General features: G+C 44.5%; 2 protein-coding genes across 3 annotated transcripts; both read right to left on the bottom strand.

The window, feature by feature from the left end:
- Positions 1 to 592: 592 nt before the first annotated feature.
- Positions 593 to 5,522, bottom strand: LOC124150886. 2 transcript variants are annotated; one of them, XM_046523073.2, is made up of 3 exons: positions 4,219 to 5,522; positions 2,857 to 3,670; positions 593 to 1,314 (listed from the first exon to the last, which is right to left on the bottom strand). In XM_046523073.2, the coding sequence occupies exons 2-3, from the start codon at positions 3,668 to 3,670 to the stop codon at positions 707 to 709; spliced, it is 1,422 nt and encodes a 473-aa protein (XP_046379029.2). In that variant the 5' UTR covers positions 4,219 to 5,522; the 3' UTR covers positions 593 to 706. The 2 variants fall into 2 exon arrangements, with proteins under 2 accessions (XP_046379029.2, XP_046379027.2); XM_046523071.2 differs by having other exon boundaries at positions 2,857 to 3,675.
- A 255-nt stretch (positions 5,523 to 5,777) lies between these two features.
- Positions 5,778 to 16,997, bottom strand: LOC124150885 (gamma-glutamyl hydrolase A-like). Its single transcript, XM_046523069.2, has 9 exons — positions 16,846 to 16,997; positions 13,682 to 13,787; positions 12,005 to 12,055; positions 11,799 to 11,883; positions 11,310 to 11,448; positions 10,814 to 10,920; positions 8,845 to 8,938; positions 8,153 to 8,290; positions 5,778 to 7,165 (listed from the first exon to the last, which is right to left on the bottom strand). The coding sequence occupies exons 1-9, from the start codon at positions 16,931 to 16,933 to the stop codon at positions 7,029 to 7,031; spliced, it is 945 nt and encodes a 314-aa protein (XP_046379025.2). The 5' UTR covers positions 16,934 to 16,997; the 3' UTR covers positions 5,778 to 7,028.
- Positions 16,998 to 17,765: the final 768 nt, after the last annotated feature.

Here is a 17,765-nt window from a genome sequence, read left to right on the forward strand (position 1 = left end):
AAAAATGTAATGTGCGTCAGGACAGGAATATATAATAGAAATTGGAAAGTCGGTCAAGACACGGCTGTAAGAATTGTATATAGGATTCACAATGCTGAGTGCACGCACGTACGCACACACACACACACACACACACACACACGCATACGCTCCTAGGTACCATTTGTCGCTGCCATTGGTGTGTCTTCTGATTGCACAACTCAGTCGCATTTTTCTTTTGTCGATCTCTAGATCCGTATAGCGTAAGGGTAATAACCATCAAAAACGTTATGAAAACACCTTTTACGTTTTATTTCTGAAACATATTACTATTGAACAAATGTGCGTTCATTGTCAAAACGACCCGTGAAGATCCGGGGTAGAATAGGTCTTCGGCAACCCGTAAAAGGCGACTTTGCTTGTCGTGTGGGGCGACTAACAGGATCGGGTGGTCAGGCTGCTGACTTGGTTGATGCATGTCATCGTATCCAAATTGCGTGGTTCATGATGTCAATCACTGGATTGTCTCGTCCAGACTCGATTATTTACGAACCACCGTGAGGCGTTAAAAAACAAACAAACAAACAAACAAATCATTGTCAAAACGCTCATCTGAGGTTCATGAAGTTTTCTCGATATTGAGAATGTGGTACAAAATCTAATTGAACATGTATTACATCAAGAGACAACGTTACTGAGACCTTTCCCCCCCCCCCCTGGTGAATGTCTAATGCTCCTTCTTAATCTTGCTACAGCAGCATGTGAGCACGTCTCCTTGTGCACACGCTACACGCTGAGCAAGCTCAGGATACTTCCTGGACAATGCGGCCACCAGGGCTTCTGTACATTTGGAATCACTTCTGGTCACCCCTTTAAGCAGACGACACCATCCCGCTTGAGAAACGTCTCTTCTCCATATTGTTTCGTATGTACAAGAATCAATGCACTTCTGTTGGTACATGTGATCCACAATGTCATGAACATCGACGATCTTTGTGAGGTTGCAGACGACACACTTTTCTCTAAATTTCTTCTTCTCTTTGTCCTCAGCAGACGAGAGACACTCCAAATGAGGATATTCTGAACTCAAGTGGTTCTTGAACTTCAGGAACTGATCTGAATCACATCGATTAATTCTAGACACAAGTTCTCGGACCTGACACTTTCTTGTGGAGTGGGACCGAATTGTCTCCTCGTCAGACTGAAACAAGACATCGTCTTGGACAAGTTTGTCGATCAATAGTCCATTTTTCAGATCCAAATTGTTGATTAACATCAAATGATTCTGACGAAGCCATGATCTGTTTTTTACTTGGTGAAGCTTGTCTGGTAAACCTGCAAAACAAACAAGTAGTAATAAAATTAGTCTGAATGTTCAATGCCAAAAGATATGTTGGTTCCAAGTAAGTTTAACATTTACAAACTAATCAATTTATTAAATCGAAGCCGTAATTCTACACTGAGCAAAAAGTCAAGTGAATTCTTCCAACTTAATTAGCAACAGTGGTCAGGTTAGTAAACAGCGAATTTTTTACTACCTGCCATGTAGATTGCACGCGGAAGCGGTGGAGAGAAAGGGTATCATATTTCAGTTTCGGCGTCAAGACCACGTGACATTCCCCACATCCGCCATGGTCGGTGTCAGGCTCGCCATTTTGAGGAAATAAGGAGATGGTTATGAGTGTTAGCTACATATTGACTTGACAACGTTGTTAATGTTACTTTAATGACTGACACACTTATGAACTTTATTGCATGTACTCAATGAGAAGGCAGGTTAGTTTGCCAGTGTAAAAAAGGACTTGTATATTTTATTTACCTGTCAATTACTTTTTGTTGTATTGTTTAACTAAATTTAAACCATGGCTTTTTTTTTGTTTTTGGAATTACAGAATTGTCAGTTAAACACCACTTGGCAATTGGGAAAAGAAGTTCCGTGATGTGTGACCGTAAAGTTCCTCGTATCATAGGAGATATTAAGATGCACCATTAAATGTTAGATGTATGTAATGTACTATGGGTCATATTACCTGGAAATCTGAATAAACTGAATCTCTTGCAGTTAGTAAATTATGAGAAGATTCTTTGAAAGATGGATAGTAATCTCTCCTAACTGATTTGTAAATTGTACTAGTCTACGATAGGCCACCTGTACCACTCCAGTTGGCAAATATTTTTGTAACTGGTTAGAAACACCTTCAAACATGATCGTGTCTGAGTGGACAGTGAAATTCACTAAGTAAACTTCATTAACTATTTCTGTCAGTGTACATTTCTTTTCAGAACGGAAGTTCAGAAATGTTCCACTATAGGTCCAATCAATCTTCAAAGCCTTTCATACACCCATAGTGAAGTAGGGCTGATTTCATGAAGGATTGTTTCATAGTAGGTTAAGCGATACTTGTTAATTTTGGAAAGGTTATACTACGATGATATCGATGTACGGAGCTTAAGAAGTGCCTTAATGCCTACCTGCAGAATGTGTGAAAGATGCAACATGTAGTGTAACAAATGTTACATTTGGGATAACTCCCATTTGACCACTTTCCAAGTGGCATTGTGGGTTCACAGCTTTCGGCCACAGCAGCCGTGCCAATTTACATTGGTCAGAGGGGTACACAGAGTACATGATCTAGAGTACCAGTTGTCGGACTTTCATTTTGTGGAAGCCTCGGTGGCTCAGTGGATTAGATCGCTAAGTTTGTGTGTTGGTACCTCACTATGGCAGTGTGGTGGGTTCGAATCCCGGATGAGACTCAACCCTCAAAAGTACTAGAATCTGTTAGTGTTATCCCAGATATAACATTTTGACCACTTTCTAAATGGCATTGTGTGTTCAGAACATCTGGTGTAGGTACGACATCAAGAAAATCATACCTGCTTTTGCCCCGACATTGTCGTCGTCCAGGGCGTCAGATGAAGACAACGTCTCCGACTGCCTGTGTGTTTCCCTTGCTAGCTCGGCCTCCATGCACCGCGTCTGAACGTGGTCCAGCACCGCAGACAGACCGTGGAGACGACAGTCCAGGGATCGCACCTGGTTGTCAGTATACGTCCTACAGTCAGACTTGTGACTCTCTAACGCCTCGTTCATTGTCACAGCATTCTTTCTGTGTGCATCTTTCAACATGCGAGTCTCTTCCAAAAGGACATTTTGCACACTCAGCACGACCGTGAGTAATTCTTTCACTTCCTTCATGTCAGAACAGGAGGCATGGGGGCTGGGTAGCTCCCCAGGTCCACTGTCATCTCCAGTAGCATGACGCAGAAATCCATCTCCATCACGTAGCACTGACTGCTTGACACTTCTCCGATGTACATTGTCAGTCTCCTGTGACAGATCCGCTTCTCCCTCCAACTCATTCTGTTGCTGATCAATCTGTATTTGAGAACACATTTCCCCGCATTCGTCTACCTCTTCCTCCTGTGCTTCATGCGTGTGGTCCTTCCGTCCAGGATCTTCATGTGTTTCACCGTGTTCATCCTTTCTTCCAGCAGTGTGTTTGGCTGCGCAACTGTCCACATCCTCACTTTCTGCACCATCACGCAACCGTTCCGCGTCACAATGACCCACTTCACAGCATGGCGTAACCTGTTCTGTAACATCGATCTGTGGTGGATCAACTCCTGGCTGATGTCGTTTGGACTGTGCCACGCATGGGTCTTGGTCCTTATTGGCTTTTGACGCCATCTGAACTTCAAAAAAGAACCTTTTGTTACAACTTTAACTATCAATGATCAAGGAAGGAAGAAGGATCCTACAGCGAAACGTAACAAACTGTGAAATCTTCTAAACAATACATACTGTGGGTGCTTGATAGTGACATAGACGTACATACATCTGTATACGCCTTTGATAGAGGCATTGAATTGAACCGTATGAATACATGTGTGTGCTCACAACTCCCGATAATTAAGGTTGGACCATTTGATTTTATATTGCGACTAGATATTCAGCTACATCTGTCATACCATAATTTGTTTTAATTGTTTTAGTAGCATTTTCTGGCACAATTAATTTTTTTCGATAAATTCCCACTGATTAACAAAATATGGGCTTAAGTGTCAGAACTGACTACTCACTTCCTCTTTTTTAGCAATGAGCATTCTATCTGCGATACATTTGTGAGTAATAAGTTACTGAAACATCTTCCATGATGTCATAACGTTATATACGACAATCTGGAGCCTGCATCGACACTTATGTGATGAAACCTACTGTATACGTACTAGGCTTACCTTATTTTACAGTGCACGACTTCATTTGGCGTGTTGATGGCGGCTTGATCAGCACCCTTCTGTATAAGCTCATTGTGCAGCGTCACGTGCGTGTACAGGACGATGACTTTGCATTTCCTTGATATTTATAGTTCCGCATCAACTCTGCATTGACTATATGAGTCACAGGCAGCCCACATAAACACAAACACACTCTGCACGCACAAAGCGCGACCGTTATAATATACCAGTAGCGACTTGGTCAGGTTTAATGTATATTTACCGTATTTACTCTGTTAGACGCCCGAGCATCTATTAATTTCGCGCAAGCCCAGCATCTATTAGAGGCCTGGCGTCTATGCTGAACAATGATGGCACAGTGGCAACTCACTAAACAAAATCATAGGAAGGGTAAGTACACTTGCAGGAAGCGATGGGACTCGGCATCTAATAGTTCCGATTTCTATTTGTTGGACAGAGCATAGGACCCAGCGTCAATAAGAGGCTAGCCTGTATTTGGGGTCGCGCGTCGAATAGAGGAACTATGTCATGTCACAGTGTGTCAGCTAAATTTGAGATCTAAGGCTCCTATTAGTTACCCGTGTTGACAGACCTGGGTACAACATTGCCGTCCAAGCATGTCATTGACGGCGATGAAATATAATATGTCTCATCCCTTGAATGACAAAACCACTGGATTGTCTGGTCCAGACTCGATTATTTAAAGACTGCCAGCTATTCATTTAGCTGGAATATTGCTGAGTGCGGCGTTAAACAACAAACAAACAAATAGTACACAAAATAGTGTGTAAAGCAAACCTTGATGGTTATTGTGTTCGTGTGTTCAATGACACTTGGTCACCATCTTGGAATATATATCACGTGTAATATGTCTATACCTGATGTCATAGATGACATGAGTATATATTTGTTTGTTTTTAAAAAAAGATATTGACGCACTCAGTCATATTGCAGCTGTATGACGGCGGCCTGGAAATAATCGTGATTTATTAACGAAGTAATTCCAAAGTCTAGAGGAAAACTAGCAATGATCACGAGGCCATTGAACATACAGTCCAACTTCGATGTGTTGAGCTCATGGACCTGGAATAAAGTTCGAATTATCCGGGGTTCGAGACATCAGGTGATTTTATGCTTAATTTGAATACTTTTGTCTCCCAAATGAGTTCAAGACAATAGGGAATTCGACACATCCAAGATCGACTCAACGAGGTTCGACTGTAATTGTGTTTGTTTGTTTGTTTATTTGTTGTTTAACGCCGTACTCAGCAATATTCCAGCTTTATAACGGCGGTCTGTAAATAATCGAGTCTGGACCAGAACATCCAGTGACTGACATCATGAGCATGTATCCACGCAACTGGGATACGATGATTCGCATCAACCAAGTCAGCGAGCCTGACCACCAAATCCCGTTAGTCGCCTCTCACGACAGGGGCAGTCGTCTTCTACGGCAAGCATGGGTTGCGGAAGACCTATTCAACCCGGATCTTCACGGGTCCACTGTAACTGTGGGCATATCTCCACATCAGCTGATTCCGGTACAAATACAAAGGATATATAAGGATATATTTATTATAAGAATAAAACACTTGAACATGCCTGAGATGACGAGACAATATAGACAGTATAAACAGTACAGACAATATAGACAGACAGTAAAGACAGTATAGACAATATAGACAATATAGACAGGGGAATGTGTAGTGTGTGCACTGTGTGTAGCTTTCCTTGATCAGATTTTTTTATGACTCGAAAACACACCAAAGGTAGTACACATAAATACACATATATATTCAGTAAACAATACAATACAAGCAAGATGAAAGAATTGGACATTTTGTTTCAGCGGCCACGTTTATACAGTACATTAATAGATTTCAAACGATTCTTTAAATGTTTCCTTTTCTGGAATCGGAACATTTTTCTTATTTGTGCTCACTGACCATCCATAGATTTGTTTTGGAATGTAAATACTCACATTTGAACTTCCACGTCCATATAACGTCATAACAAGACTTGCCAATAGACTAAAGAATAAAGATTTACCCTGTCCTAGCGGCAGTATATGAATCTACAATTTGCATTATGATCAATGAAAATTAATGTAAAAAAAACCAGTTATTAATCATATTGTTATGCCCAAATATGTTTGACATATTTGTTTTTATATATAACTTTGTATTCATGACTTAATTGTATATATATCAACTTGTTCACGTTGCTATATGGCTGAAATAATACCGATGCGACGTTAAATATCAACTCAATCTCACCCATTACCACTAAACACAAACACGCATGTCCCAATATTAGCCCCGGACGTATCTGGTTTCATGACGTCATCACCTTTAACCAGATAATTCTGGGTATGTTAGTTTACTGGATATGTGCACGAGGTGATATAGCTAGAATATAGCTGCAATGTTAAAGAGCATTCACTCACCAACTAAGTAAATATATGAGATTGAAAATGATATTTCTATGGGGTTCTGCAAGAACTTGCAGACAGACGAAATAGTAGCTGTACAACATGTCTCCAACTGACGTTAACTGCTGGGCAAAAGAATGTATACATTCGCAAATTGAATTTGACAAAATAAATTACAAACGTTATTAAAACAGTCGCTGAAGATCGAACAGCCATTTCTTCTTTGTTCCAGGTTTAGCCACCATCACACGTGTGTATACTTTCTTTTGTCCGCCAGTTTGCTTTAAGTTACAAACGTGGTAGATTTGTTGGATTATTCCGAAGTAGGTTTGAGGTCGTAGAATTGTGGAAATAGTAGATGTGCCAGGATGTAGATAATTTATGCGGACGTTTTGGTGTAGTTGAAATAGTAGATCTGCTCGAATGTGCCGTCATCTTGGTAGTTCATGTAGAAGTTCTCGATGACGGCGTCTGCAGCGGCTTGAACGTTGGGGAACTTGTGACCACTTAGACGAGCTGAAACATACAGCAACCTCATCCATTTGGGCCGTAGAAATAAAAAAAAAAAACCCGCCCTGTTCAGCTTCTCAACTATTCCATTTCTGCAAATGATATACCTATCCTCAAAGAACACCGACATATTCTCATATACCCCCTGGCGTACACATCTGTCTCTTCGAAATACATGTATGTACTACCATGTCCTCACAAAACATTCACCCGTGAAGATGTTTGTTAGAAAAGGGTCTTCAGCAGCCGATGTATGCTGCAAGAGGTGACTATGCCTGTCGTAAGAGGCGACTAATGGGATCAGGTGGTCAGGCTCGCTGACTTGGTCGATGCATGTCAACCTTTCCCAATTTCGTACATCGATGATCATGATATCCATCACTTGAATGTCTGGTCCAGCCTCGATTATCTACAGACCGTTGTCATAAAAATAGTACAGCCTAACACTCCTCCCCTCTAACGCCCCCGATGTCAAGCCACTATCTCTCGTGCAAACCAGCTCCCATGTCGAACCTAAATAGTAGAGCCTAACACTCCTCCCCACTAGCGCACATGATGCCAACTCCTGAACATGGAGATCTAGCACCTCTTCATGATAACAATGAGTCTCCCGCCATGATAATGCTGGAATACAGCTGTTATTTGTTTGTTTGTTTGTTTGTTTGCTTGTTTGTTGTTTAACGCCGCACTCAGCTATATTCCAGCAATATGACGGCATTCTGCAAATATTCGAGTCTGGACTAGATAATCCAGTGATTGATATCATGAGATTCACGCAATTGGGAAACGATGACATGCATCAACCAAGTCAGCGAGCCTGACCAACCGATCCCGTTAGTCGCCTCTTACAACAAGCATAGTCGCCTTTAACAGCAAGAGTGTTTTGCTGAAGACCTATTCTATCGCGGATTTTCATGGGTCGAATACTGTTATTAAAATATACACCACTCACTAACAATCACCAGGTTAACTATATATGAACACAACGTTTACCTTCGCCGATGAAGAAGGAGGAGAAGAAGTGTGAGATGGCGACGCCATTGCTGGTATGGTCCAGCGCATGCTTGGGGTTCCAGTCGAAGTTGATCTTTTCAGGGTGCCACTGGGTGCCATAGAACGGGTACTTGTAGGCTGAAGCGAAGGCGGTGACACTAGACTGATTTTAATCGTCACTCCTTATCTGATAAAAGTCGTGAAACCTTAACACAGAGAGCTGTGGTATCAGAGTAGAAAGATCGGAACTTAATGGGCTTACGTTACTTTAGATGTACTACAGCAGAGGTCGCAATGACGCATGTATGAGTATTCTGGTGTCTGTCAAAACTACAGGGTGTAACACGAGATGGCTGCAGGAGGTTATAGGGGTATTGTGGTATATGTCAGGCTTACAGGGTGTAACACGAGATGGCTGCAGGAGGTTACAGGGGTATTGTGGTATATGTCAGGCTTACAGGATGCAACACGAGATGGCTGCAGGAGGTTACAGGGGTATTGTGGTATATGTCAGGCTTACAGGATGTAACACGAGATGGCTGCAGGAGGTTACAGGGGTATTGTGGTATATGTCAGGCTTACAGGATGTAACACGAGATGGCTGCAGGAGGTTACAGGGGTATTGTGGTATATGTCAGGCTTACAGGATGTAACACGAGATGGCTGCAGGAGGTTACAGGAGTGTTCTGTACCTTCTATGGTGGACACAAACACCTTCCCCTTCCGGCCTCTGTTTGTGGAGATGAGTCTGTAGAAGGAGGTGAGCGACTTGGTCTGGTTGTACGTCTGGGGACAGAGTATATACAGCATATGAACATGGCATGGCATGGCAAGGGATGTTGATATTTATCAGCCAGAACCACGGTCATAGGTACATATCTAGCGCATTTGAAAATGACATAGCTAAACGTGGATATAATGTTATGCCATGAAGTAGAATGTCGATAATACATACAGTATAGGTGCGCCATCCTCCATAAACGTGCTCCACCCTTTAGTACACTCTTCAGGAAACACGCCCTATCTCTCATTAAATGTGTCCTACCCTTCTTTACACGTGTCCTACCCTTCATAACATGTGTCCTACCCTTCATTGGGTGTCCCTCCGTCATTACACGTGTCCTACCCTTCATTACACGTGTCCTACCCTTAATAACACGTGTCCTACCCTTCATTACACGTGTCCTACCCTTCATTACACGTGTCCTACCCTTCATTACACGTGTCCTACCCTTCATTAGGTTCCTTCAGTCATAATGCGTGCCCTACCCTTCATTACACGTTTCCCACCCTTCATTAGGTGTCCTCCGTCATTTCACGTGTCCTACCCTTCATTTCACGTGTCCTACCCTTCATTACACGTGTCCTACCCTTCATTACTCGTGTCCTACCCTTCATTGAGTTCCTTCAGTCATAGCACGTGTCCTACCCTTCATTACACGTGTCCCACCCTTCATTAGGTGTCCTCCGTCATTACACTTGTCCTACCCTTCATTACACGTGTCCTACCCTTCATTGGGTGTCCTCCGTCATTACACTTGTCCTATCCTTCAATACATGTGTCCTACAATTCATTACACGTATCCTTCCCTTCATTACACGTGTCCTATCCTTCAATACACGTGTCCTACAATTCATTACACGTTTCCCACCCTTCATTAGGTGTCCTTCCCTTTATTACACGTGTCCTATCCTTCAATACACGTGTCCTACAATTCATTACACGTTTCCCACCCTTCATTAGGTGTCCTTCCGTCGTTACACGTGCCCTATCCTTCAATACACGTGTCCTACAATTCATTACACGTTTCCCACCCTTCATTAGGTGTCCTTCCCTTCATTACACGTGTCCTATCCTTCAATACACGTGTCCTACAATTCATTACACGTATCCTTCCCTTCATTACACGTGTCCTACCCTTCATTACACGTGTCCTACCCTTCATTAGGTTCCTTCAGTCATAATGCGTGCCCTACCCTTCATTACACGTTTCCCACCCTTCATTAGGTGTCCTCCGTCATTTCACGTGTCCTACCCTTCATTTCACGTGTCCTACCCTTCATTACACGTGTCCTACCCTTCATTACTCGTGTCCTACCCTTCATTGAGTTCCTTCAGTCATAGCACGTGTCCTACCCTTCATTACACGTGTCCCACCCTTCATTAGGTGTCCTCCGTCATTACACTTGTCCTACCCTTCATTACACGTGTCCTACCCTTCATTGGGTGTCCTCCGTCATTACACTTGTCCTATCCTTCAATACATGTGTCCTACAATTCATTACACGTATCCTTCCCTTCATTACACGTGTCCTATCCTTCAATACACGTGTCCTACAATTCATTACACGTTTCCCACCCTTCATTAGGTGTCCTTCCCTTCATTACACGTGTCCTATCCTTCAATACACGTGTCCTACAATTCATTACACGTTTCCCACCCTTCATTAGGTGTCCTTCCGTCGTTACACGTGCCCTATCCTTCAATACACGTGTCCTACAATTCATTACACGTTTCCCACCCTTCATTAGGTGTCCTTCCCTTCATTACACGTGTCCTATCCTTCAATACACGTGTCCTACAATTCATTACACGTATCCTTCCCTTCATTACACGTGTCCTACCCATTACTACACGTACCCCACCAGCCATGCCTCACCTCCAGCAACAATCCGTAGTGGTGGAAGTTGGGGGTGACGTTCTCAGTGGTCAGTATGTGAAACGTCTTCTGTGACAGTCGACTCAACAGCCTGCTGGACTTGGCATCTGAAGGATAGCATTGACCAGAGCATGATTTATACAGTGCACGTGTTATCCTTAACAACACAACATTGACCAGAACATGATTTACACGTTGCCTTGGCGAAATACAAAACAATGGCGCTGGACCACATAACAATTACTAACAAGAAAGATCAACATACATTTGTCAGCACTAAGATAATAGCCAAACTGTAGCCAAAGATTCTTACAATTCTTACAATTTACACATGTCCGGGGGGGTAAGTCACAGAATTGTATCACTAGGTTGTTCGTGTCAATGGCGAATCGAGACAACGATGGTTCAAGTGCAGCTTATCAATATTTCTGAGACGTCATCTGTGAAACAGTGTAACGTCCTAGCTACCTGGTTGATGGTCACACCGTTGTCTCACCTGGAGCTAGATCAAGAGGCAGGCTGATGTCGGAGGCATCCACGGCTTGAAGGAGGTTGTGCCGGGCCGTCAGGTTGGTGAGAAGTTGGAAGCCCTGACAGGTGCCCCACAGGGGGAAGTGATCCCCGGCGTCGTTAGCCTGGCGGAGACACGGGACAACAGAACACCATGAAACGGACCAGTTGCAGCGTCCTTGGTTTACATGGTACTAAGCACGTGCATTAATCGTGTAATAGCTTTGGATGACTCTAAATAGCTCTCTGTCTGTATCCAGCAGGTAAATAATACGCATGAATCTGAGTCCTATGTTGTACTTCGCGCATATGTGTGTGCGTGCGTGTATGGTGTTTGTGTGTGCTTGTGCGCACAAGGACATATAGTATTGTGCGTGTGTCACTTTGGGGTGTACAGGTACATGTTAACTGTGTATCACCTGCTGCGTACAAGGACAGTGTTTGTGTCTGATCTGAGGCTACACGTGGCTCCTACCTTCACCGCCATGTCGTAGATGATCCTGGCCGCCTTGGCGTAGTCGCTGCTCACAATGCCGACACTACCCCCGGGGAACAACACTCTGTGGGACACAAGTGTTCTCATGTCACGGCAACATAGTAAGCACATATAACTGTTTTAATCATCACACGTCAAAGCTAGCTTATGAAGACCGTGAAACAACAAGAACACAATGGCCTTACCCGTTGATCTGCGAGAAGAGCTTGGCGTAGTAGGAGCCTGGTTCCCTCACTCTGCAATGGAGGATGACAGACATCAGCGTCATGTGTCATACTTCAGTCACCGTTACAACCCGTGTCCACGAACTCGTGTTCTCCTGGTTATCCCAGACTATACAATCCGCGGATAGTCTTCTCAACCTCGTGCCTTGATCAGCCAAGTTCGGAGTTACATTGGAAACCATGAAACTGTCGTGAGGCAGAACGGGTGAACAGGAAGGGGAACTAACTGTACTACAACAAGTACCCAACTATGTTGGAAAGGTGACCACATGGCCACGTCTGTCAGATGAATGACCTCACCTAATCAATCTGACCTATTTGGCACTACCCTGGCCCCGCCGACCTGAAGTAGCAGATGATTGACCTCACCTGACTGGCACTACCCTCGCCCCGGCTACCTGAAGTAATAGATGATTGACCTCACCTGACTGGCACTACCCTGGCCCCGCCTACCTGAAGTATTAGATGATCGACCTCACCTGGCTGGCCCTACCCTGGCCCCGCCTACACCTGAAGTATTAGATGAGCGACCTCACCTGACTGGCACTACCCTCGCCCCGCCTACCTGAAGTATCAGATGAGCGACCTCACCTGACTGGCACTACCCTCGCCCCGGCTACCTGAAGTAATAGATGAGCGACCTCACCTGACTGGCACTACGCTGGCCCCGCCTACCTGAAGTATTAGATGAGCGACCTTACCTGACTGGCACTACCCTCGCCCCGCCTACCTGAAGTAATAGATGAGCGACCTCACCTGACTGGCACTACCCTGGCCCCGCCTACCTGAAGTATTAGATGAGCGACCTCACCTGACTGGCACTACCCTGGTACCGCCTACCTGAGGTATTAGATGAGCGACCTCACCTGACTGGCACTACCCTGGTCCCGCCTATCTGAAGTATGAAATGAGCGACCTCACCTGACTGGCACTACCCTGGCCCCGCCTACCTGAAGTATTAGATGAGCGATCTCACCTGACTGGCACTACCCTCGCCCCGGCTACCTGAAGTAATAGATGATTGACCTCACCTGACTGGCATTACCCTGGCCCCGCCTACACCTGAAGTATTAGATGAGCGACCTCACCTGATTGGAACTACCCTGGCCCCGCCTACCTGAAGTATTAGATGAGCGACCTCACCTGACTGGCACTACCCTGGCCCCGCCTACCTGAAGTATGAGATGAGCGACCTCACCTGACTGGCACTACCCTGGCCCCGCCTACCTGAAGTATTAGATGAGCGACCTCACCTGACTGGCACTACCCTGGTCCCGCCTACCTGAAGTATGAGATGAGCGACCTCACCTGACTGGCACTACCCTGGCCCCGCCTACCTGAAGTATTAGATGAGCGACCTCACCTGACTGGCACTACCCCGGCCTAGCCTACCTGAAGTATTAGATGAGCGACCTCACCTGACTGGCACTACCCCGGCCTAGCCTACCTGAAGTATTAGATGAGCGACCTCACCTGACTGGCACTACCCTGGCCCCGCCTACTTGAAGTATTAGATGAGCGACCTCACCTGACTGGCACAACCCTGGCCCCGCCTACCTGAAGTATTAGATGAGCGACCTCACCTGACTGGCGGTACCCTGGCCCCGACTACCTGAAGTATTAGATGAGCGACCTCACCTGATTGGAACTACCCTGGCCCCGGCCTGCTCCAGGTACTTGACATAGTTGGCCGGGATATAGGTGTCGCCATGTGTCTTGCTGGCTGTGGCCTGGGCGAGGACACCTGCAAGGGGTGATAACTCTTGTGTATTACAATATAGGACGCGTACAATCGAAAAAATACCATTTATGACTACTTCAAAAAATGTATAACATGTTTGATTTGTAAGTACTTTTTTAAAGAAATTTATAAGTAATTCACAATGATGGACGAATGGAAATATGTTATACGTTTTGTGATATGATCACGAAAGCAATGACACTAAACGTAATATTCCTGCTTGCAGATGTAGCCCAAAAAATAGCTGGTCTCCATACAAAATCCCTAATCGAGTCTGGACCAGACAATCCAGTGTCATGTGTTACGCCCATCTGCGTTGTTCTCCGCCAAGATAATGCTGCACTATGCTAAATGCGGCGTAAGACGTCACTCACTTCTCATGGGAACAGAATCAGCAGAGAGTTTGTTAAATATATTCAACAATTAAATGTAGGAAGTTAGCAAACAGACAATGAGCTCTATACACTTCCTGTACAGCCTTCAGGAAGATTGTGTTATATGTAGGACACATGCCTTCAAGCAAGTGTTCAGCTCTATGTCGAGTTGTCCTTTCACTTACCCACGAGCCATTGAATACTTCCGGTGTGACATACATGACTAATGCAGGAATGTGTAAGTGTTCCCTATCGTGCAGAATGTACTCTCTCTCTCTCTCTCTCTCCGATGCTCATGAACGCATCACATGTGACGTCATGACTCGAGATGCACCATTTGTCTCGTGCAGCATTAGCGTGTAAAGTTTGAAGAAGTTTGGAAAATAATGTGCAGCATATCGTGATAAGAATTAAGACACTTTGTGGTATCTCTTTACTGATGGTTAGTTTTGTCATTAATTGGTACACATTGGAAACATCTCATCTTAACGTATATACTTCTCTATATGTTTCTATGTTTCGCGTTTCTCTTGGCGGTGAGTCTAGGTTATGTATGAATAATCCTAACAGCTAGGTAACCCAACACCAGACCGAGATCTACACTGATGATGTATACCTACATATTTTGTATCAGTAAACCTATAACGGTTACCATCTGCATACTAAAAATCAGTGGATTTAACAGCTATGCACATGACATAGTTACTGAAGGTTGTTCAACAATAGGCTGAGAGTTGTAACACAAATACCAAGGACGAATTACTCCCAATACACAGGGACACAGTGAAACAGCATTGAATCAAGAGAGCGTGAAGTGAACCACGGCACACAACGCGAGGCTGGTTCCCTCCGATACACATAGATAGTCCAGTGGATGGTGGGTGGTTCTCTTTCGTATGATTTACTTTTACATGTTAGTGGGTTGGTATTACTATGTTGTCACACAGCGTGGTGGCGCGTGGTGGCGCGTGGTCCCTGCACAGCGCATGGGTCTCAAATCAGGTGACGATAAGCATGCAACGTTGGTCGCGGATGGATGACCGCGTTGACTTCCTAAGTGCTTCTTGGGCTTCGGTCCCGCCCCACACTGAAGCACGTGTAGCTCATGTGATGTCACCTCAGGCAAGTGACTTTATCAATAACATTCCTCTGTTCACCCAGCAGTGAATGGGTACCCGGTAGGACGACTGTTAACCGCCTAGCGCCTCACAGACAGCTTGGGTTGCATACTCTTCGGGGAGCTGAGAACGATTATCGAGCGCACACTGAATTATTGACCGGTAATAATACTAATATTATTATGTAACAGCGCCACTGAGCAGTCCTGGTCGAATATTAGGCGCTTTAAAACTCAATAATGATGGAATTATGATGACATAAGATTACCTCTTGCATGGACCGCCTCCGTGGTCTAGTGGTAGAGCTTCTGCCCGGAGAGAGGAAGGTCCAGGGTTCGATCCCCCTCCGCATCATACCAAAAGACGTTAAAAGATGGTACTTGTTGTTACCCTGTCTGGCGCTCGGCATTAAGGGGGTGAATGGTCGGCTCGGGGTCAGTATACTGTGTCTGAGTAGGGTATTCATGTAAAACTGCGGCATGGTACCTCAGTGGGCTAGCACTATAAATCAGCATCAGTCCGGACTAGTACAAGCAGCCAAACACACACACACACACACACACACACACACGTAGACATACGTGCATGTACGTCGCCATAAAAGTGCAATAATTTTGGACGCGACGTTAAACCCCATTTCACCTCACCTCATGAATGAGATTTCACTCATAACTACATGTTTGTGGTTTTGTTTTGTGAGGCTTCATATTATCCATATCACCTCATGTCACTATACTCTATACTATATGTTTGTTGTTTAACGCCGCACTCAGTAATATTCCAACTTTATGACAGCAGTCTGTAAATTGTCGAGTCTAGACCAGACAATCAAGTGATTGACATCATGATCACCAATCTACGCAATTGGGATGCGATGACATGCATAAACTATGCGACCCTGACCACCCGATCCATTTAGACTCCAAATTTACTACCCGGGTACCCGACACCCTATTATCCGGCCCTACCCGGATACCCGCTATAGGTCTCAAGAATTGGGTACAAAATGTCCGAATGGGAATCGTTTTACCGCAGCCCTGGCAAAAACTATTAGATACATGATCATGTATACACTGCAGTTGATAGACGCTTTATCCTTACTCGAACATATAAAAGTCTGCATTGTGAGAAAGAAATGTGAACATTATAGCTATACTATCTTGTAGTGTAACCATTGAGTTATATTGTTAATGTCATGTTATTGTAAACAGTATGTCACGTGACTAACCACGGGTCCGGGTAGTCATGTGGGTACCCGGGTCCTACTCAGGACCCACCCGACACGACTATCCGAGTTACCCATCCCAGCCCTAAACCTAGCTATGTTCTAACCCCGAATCCCCTGTACTGGGGTCTCCTCTCTAGAATAAGCCTGACAACGATATACGGGCAGATCGTGTATGTAGGACCCCCAGTATTCTATTCACGAAGACCCGGCAGAGGTCGCTGCGCTCTGTGCAGGTCTCCGTTTTGTCCACAGCGAGTACAGAGTTACTCTGACTGAGCTGAGCGTATGCAGGAGGCGTTTCAACAGTTCAGGGAGGGACCTTTTCATAGGTACTGACTTACCTATCACTGGTCTGTTGTTGTATGTGACGTGTCCTGCTGATGTCGCCACCACCAACACGCTGAGCTGCAGCAACACACACATCGCCATACCGTCCACGACAAAGAAGGAAGTATTTTGAAGACGAAGTTAGCGTGTGCTGGTTATATATAGTAACAGGGAATACCGCTCATCACACGATGTGTAACAGGAAGATCGGATCAACAATGCTCTGACGAGGCGGTTTCTGTTTTGTGTGTGTGTGTGTGTGTGTGTGTGTGTGTGTAGGGGGGGGGTCAGAAATCAGTTTTATTTGAATCATGAAAATACAAGTACAAATATTCAGGCTATTCGGGAAGTGTATTGTTTTACGATGCCGTGCACGTGTTCTATATATAAAGAGATGTGCTATTCACATGTGTGAAGATTGTTATAAAGAGTTCACCGTTTATGGCATTGACTGCTATTTCAACAGCTAGTAACAACACGCGCTCCGTGCAACCGCTCTTTCCACTAGAGCCCCGATTTTGTTTCTAGGTTTGTCAGCACCATACCCGTGGGTTTCACCGAAGTGGTAAACGTCTGAGACCTGCATCACTTCGGGCTTTCCTAACACATTAAGCTGACACGCCGTGATATAACTGGAATAATGTTAAAAGCGGCGTTACACCCAACACCCTCACACTCCAGCCACTAGACCACGGAGGCGGCCTGTTTTATACACCTACATAGCCAGCCAGATGAAATCAGCGGGGAGAGGTAGTGAGGTGAACTGAAGGACACAAATAACTTGTTTCAACCAAATTATCAAAGCGAATTTTAAAATTATATATGTGCCACTGAATTATTAGTTAAAAATTCTAACATGCGGTGTGATGTCCTCTGTCATCTAATCTTATAAATAGCTAAAATCTTATGTTACATGTGTTAAGCCTATGTAAGG

The sequence above is a fragment of the Haliotis rufescens genome, unplaced genomic scaffold (genome assembly GCF_023055435.1).
Source record: "Haliotis rufescens isolate VD_foot unplaced genomic scaffold, xgHalRufe1.0.p SCAF_11, whole genome shotgun sequence".
Lineage (NCBI taxonomy): Eukaryota > Metazoa > Mollusca > Gastropoda > Lepetellida > Haliotidae > Haliotis > Haliotis rufescens.

Bases quoted from the DNA above. Each gene is read 5' to 3' on its own strand.
- LOC124150886 (XM_046523073.2), bottom strand. From the start codon at position 3,670: ATGGCGTCAAAAGCCAATAAGGACCAAGACCCATGCGTGGCACAGTCC. The intron at 1,315-2,856 runs GTATGATTTTCT...TTTGTTTTGCAG, and splicing joins CAATGTCGGGGCAAAAGCAG to GTTTACCAGACAAGCTTCAC.
- LOC124150885 (XM_046523069.2), bottom strand. From the start codon at position 16,933: ATGGCGATGTGTGTGTTGCTGCAGCTCAGCGTGTTGGTGGTGGCGACA. The intron at 11,449-11,798 runs GTAGGAGCCACG...TGTCTCCGCCAG, and splicing joins TCTACGACATGGCGGTGAAG to GCTAACGACGCCGGGGATCA. The intron at 10,921-11,309 runs GTGAGACAACGG...GCTATCCTTCAG, and splicing joins GCCTCTTGATCTAGCTCCAG to ATGCCAAGTCCAGCAGGCTG.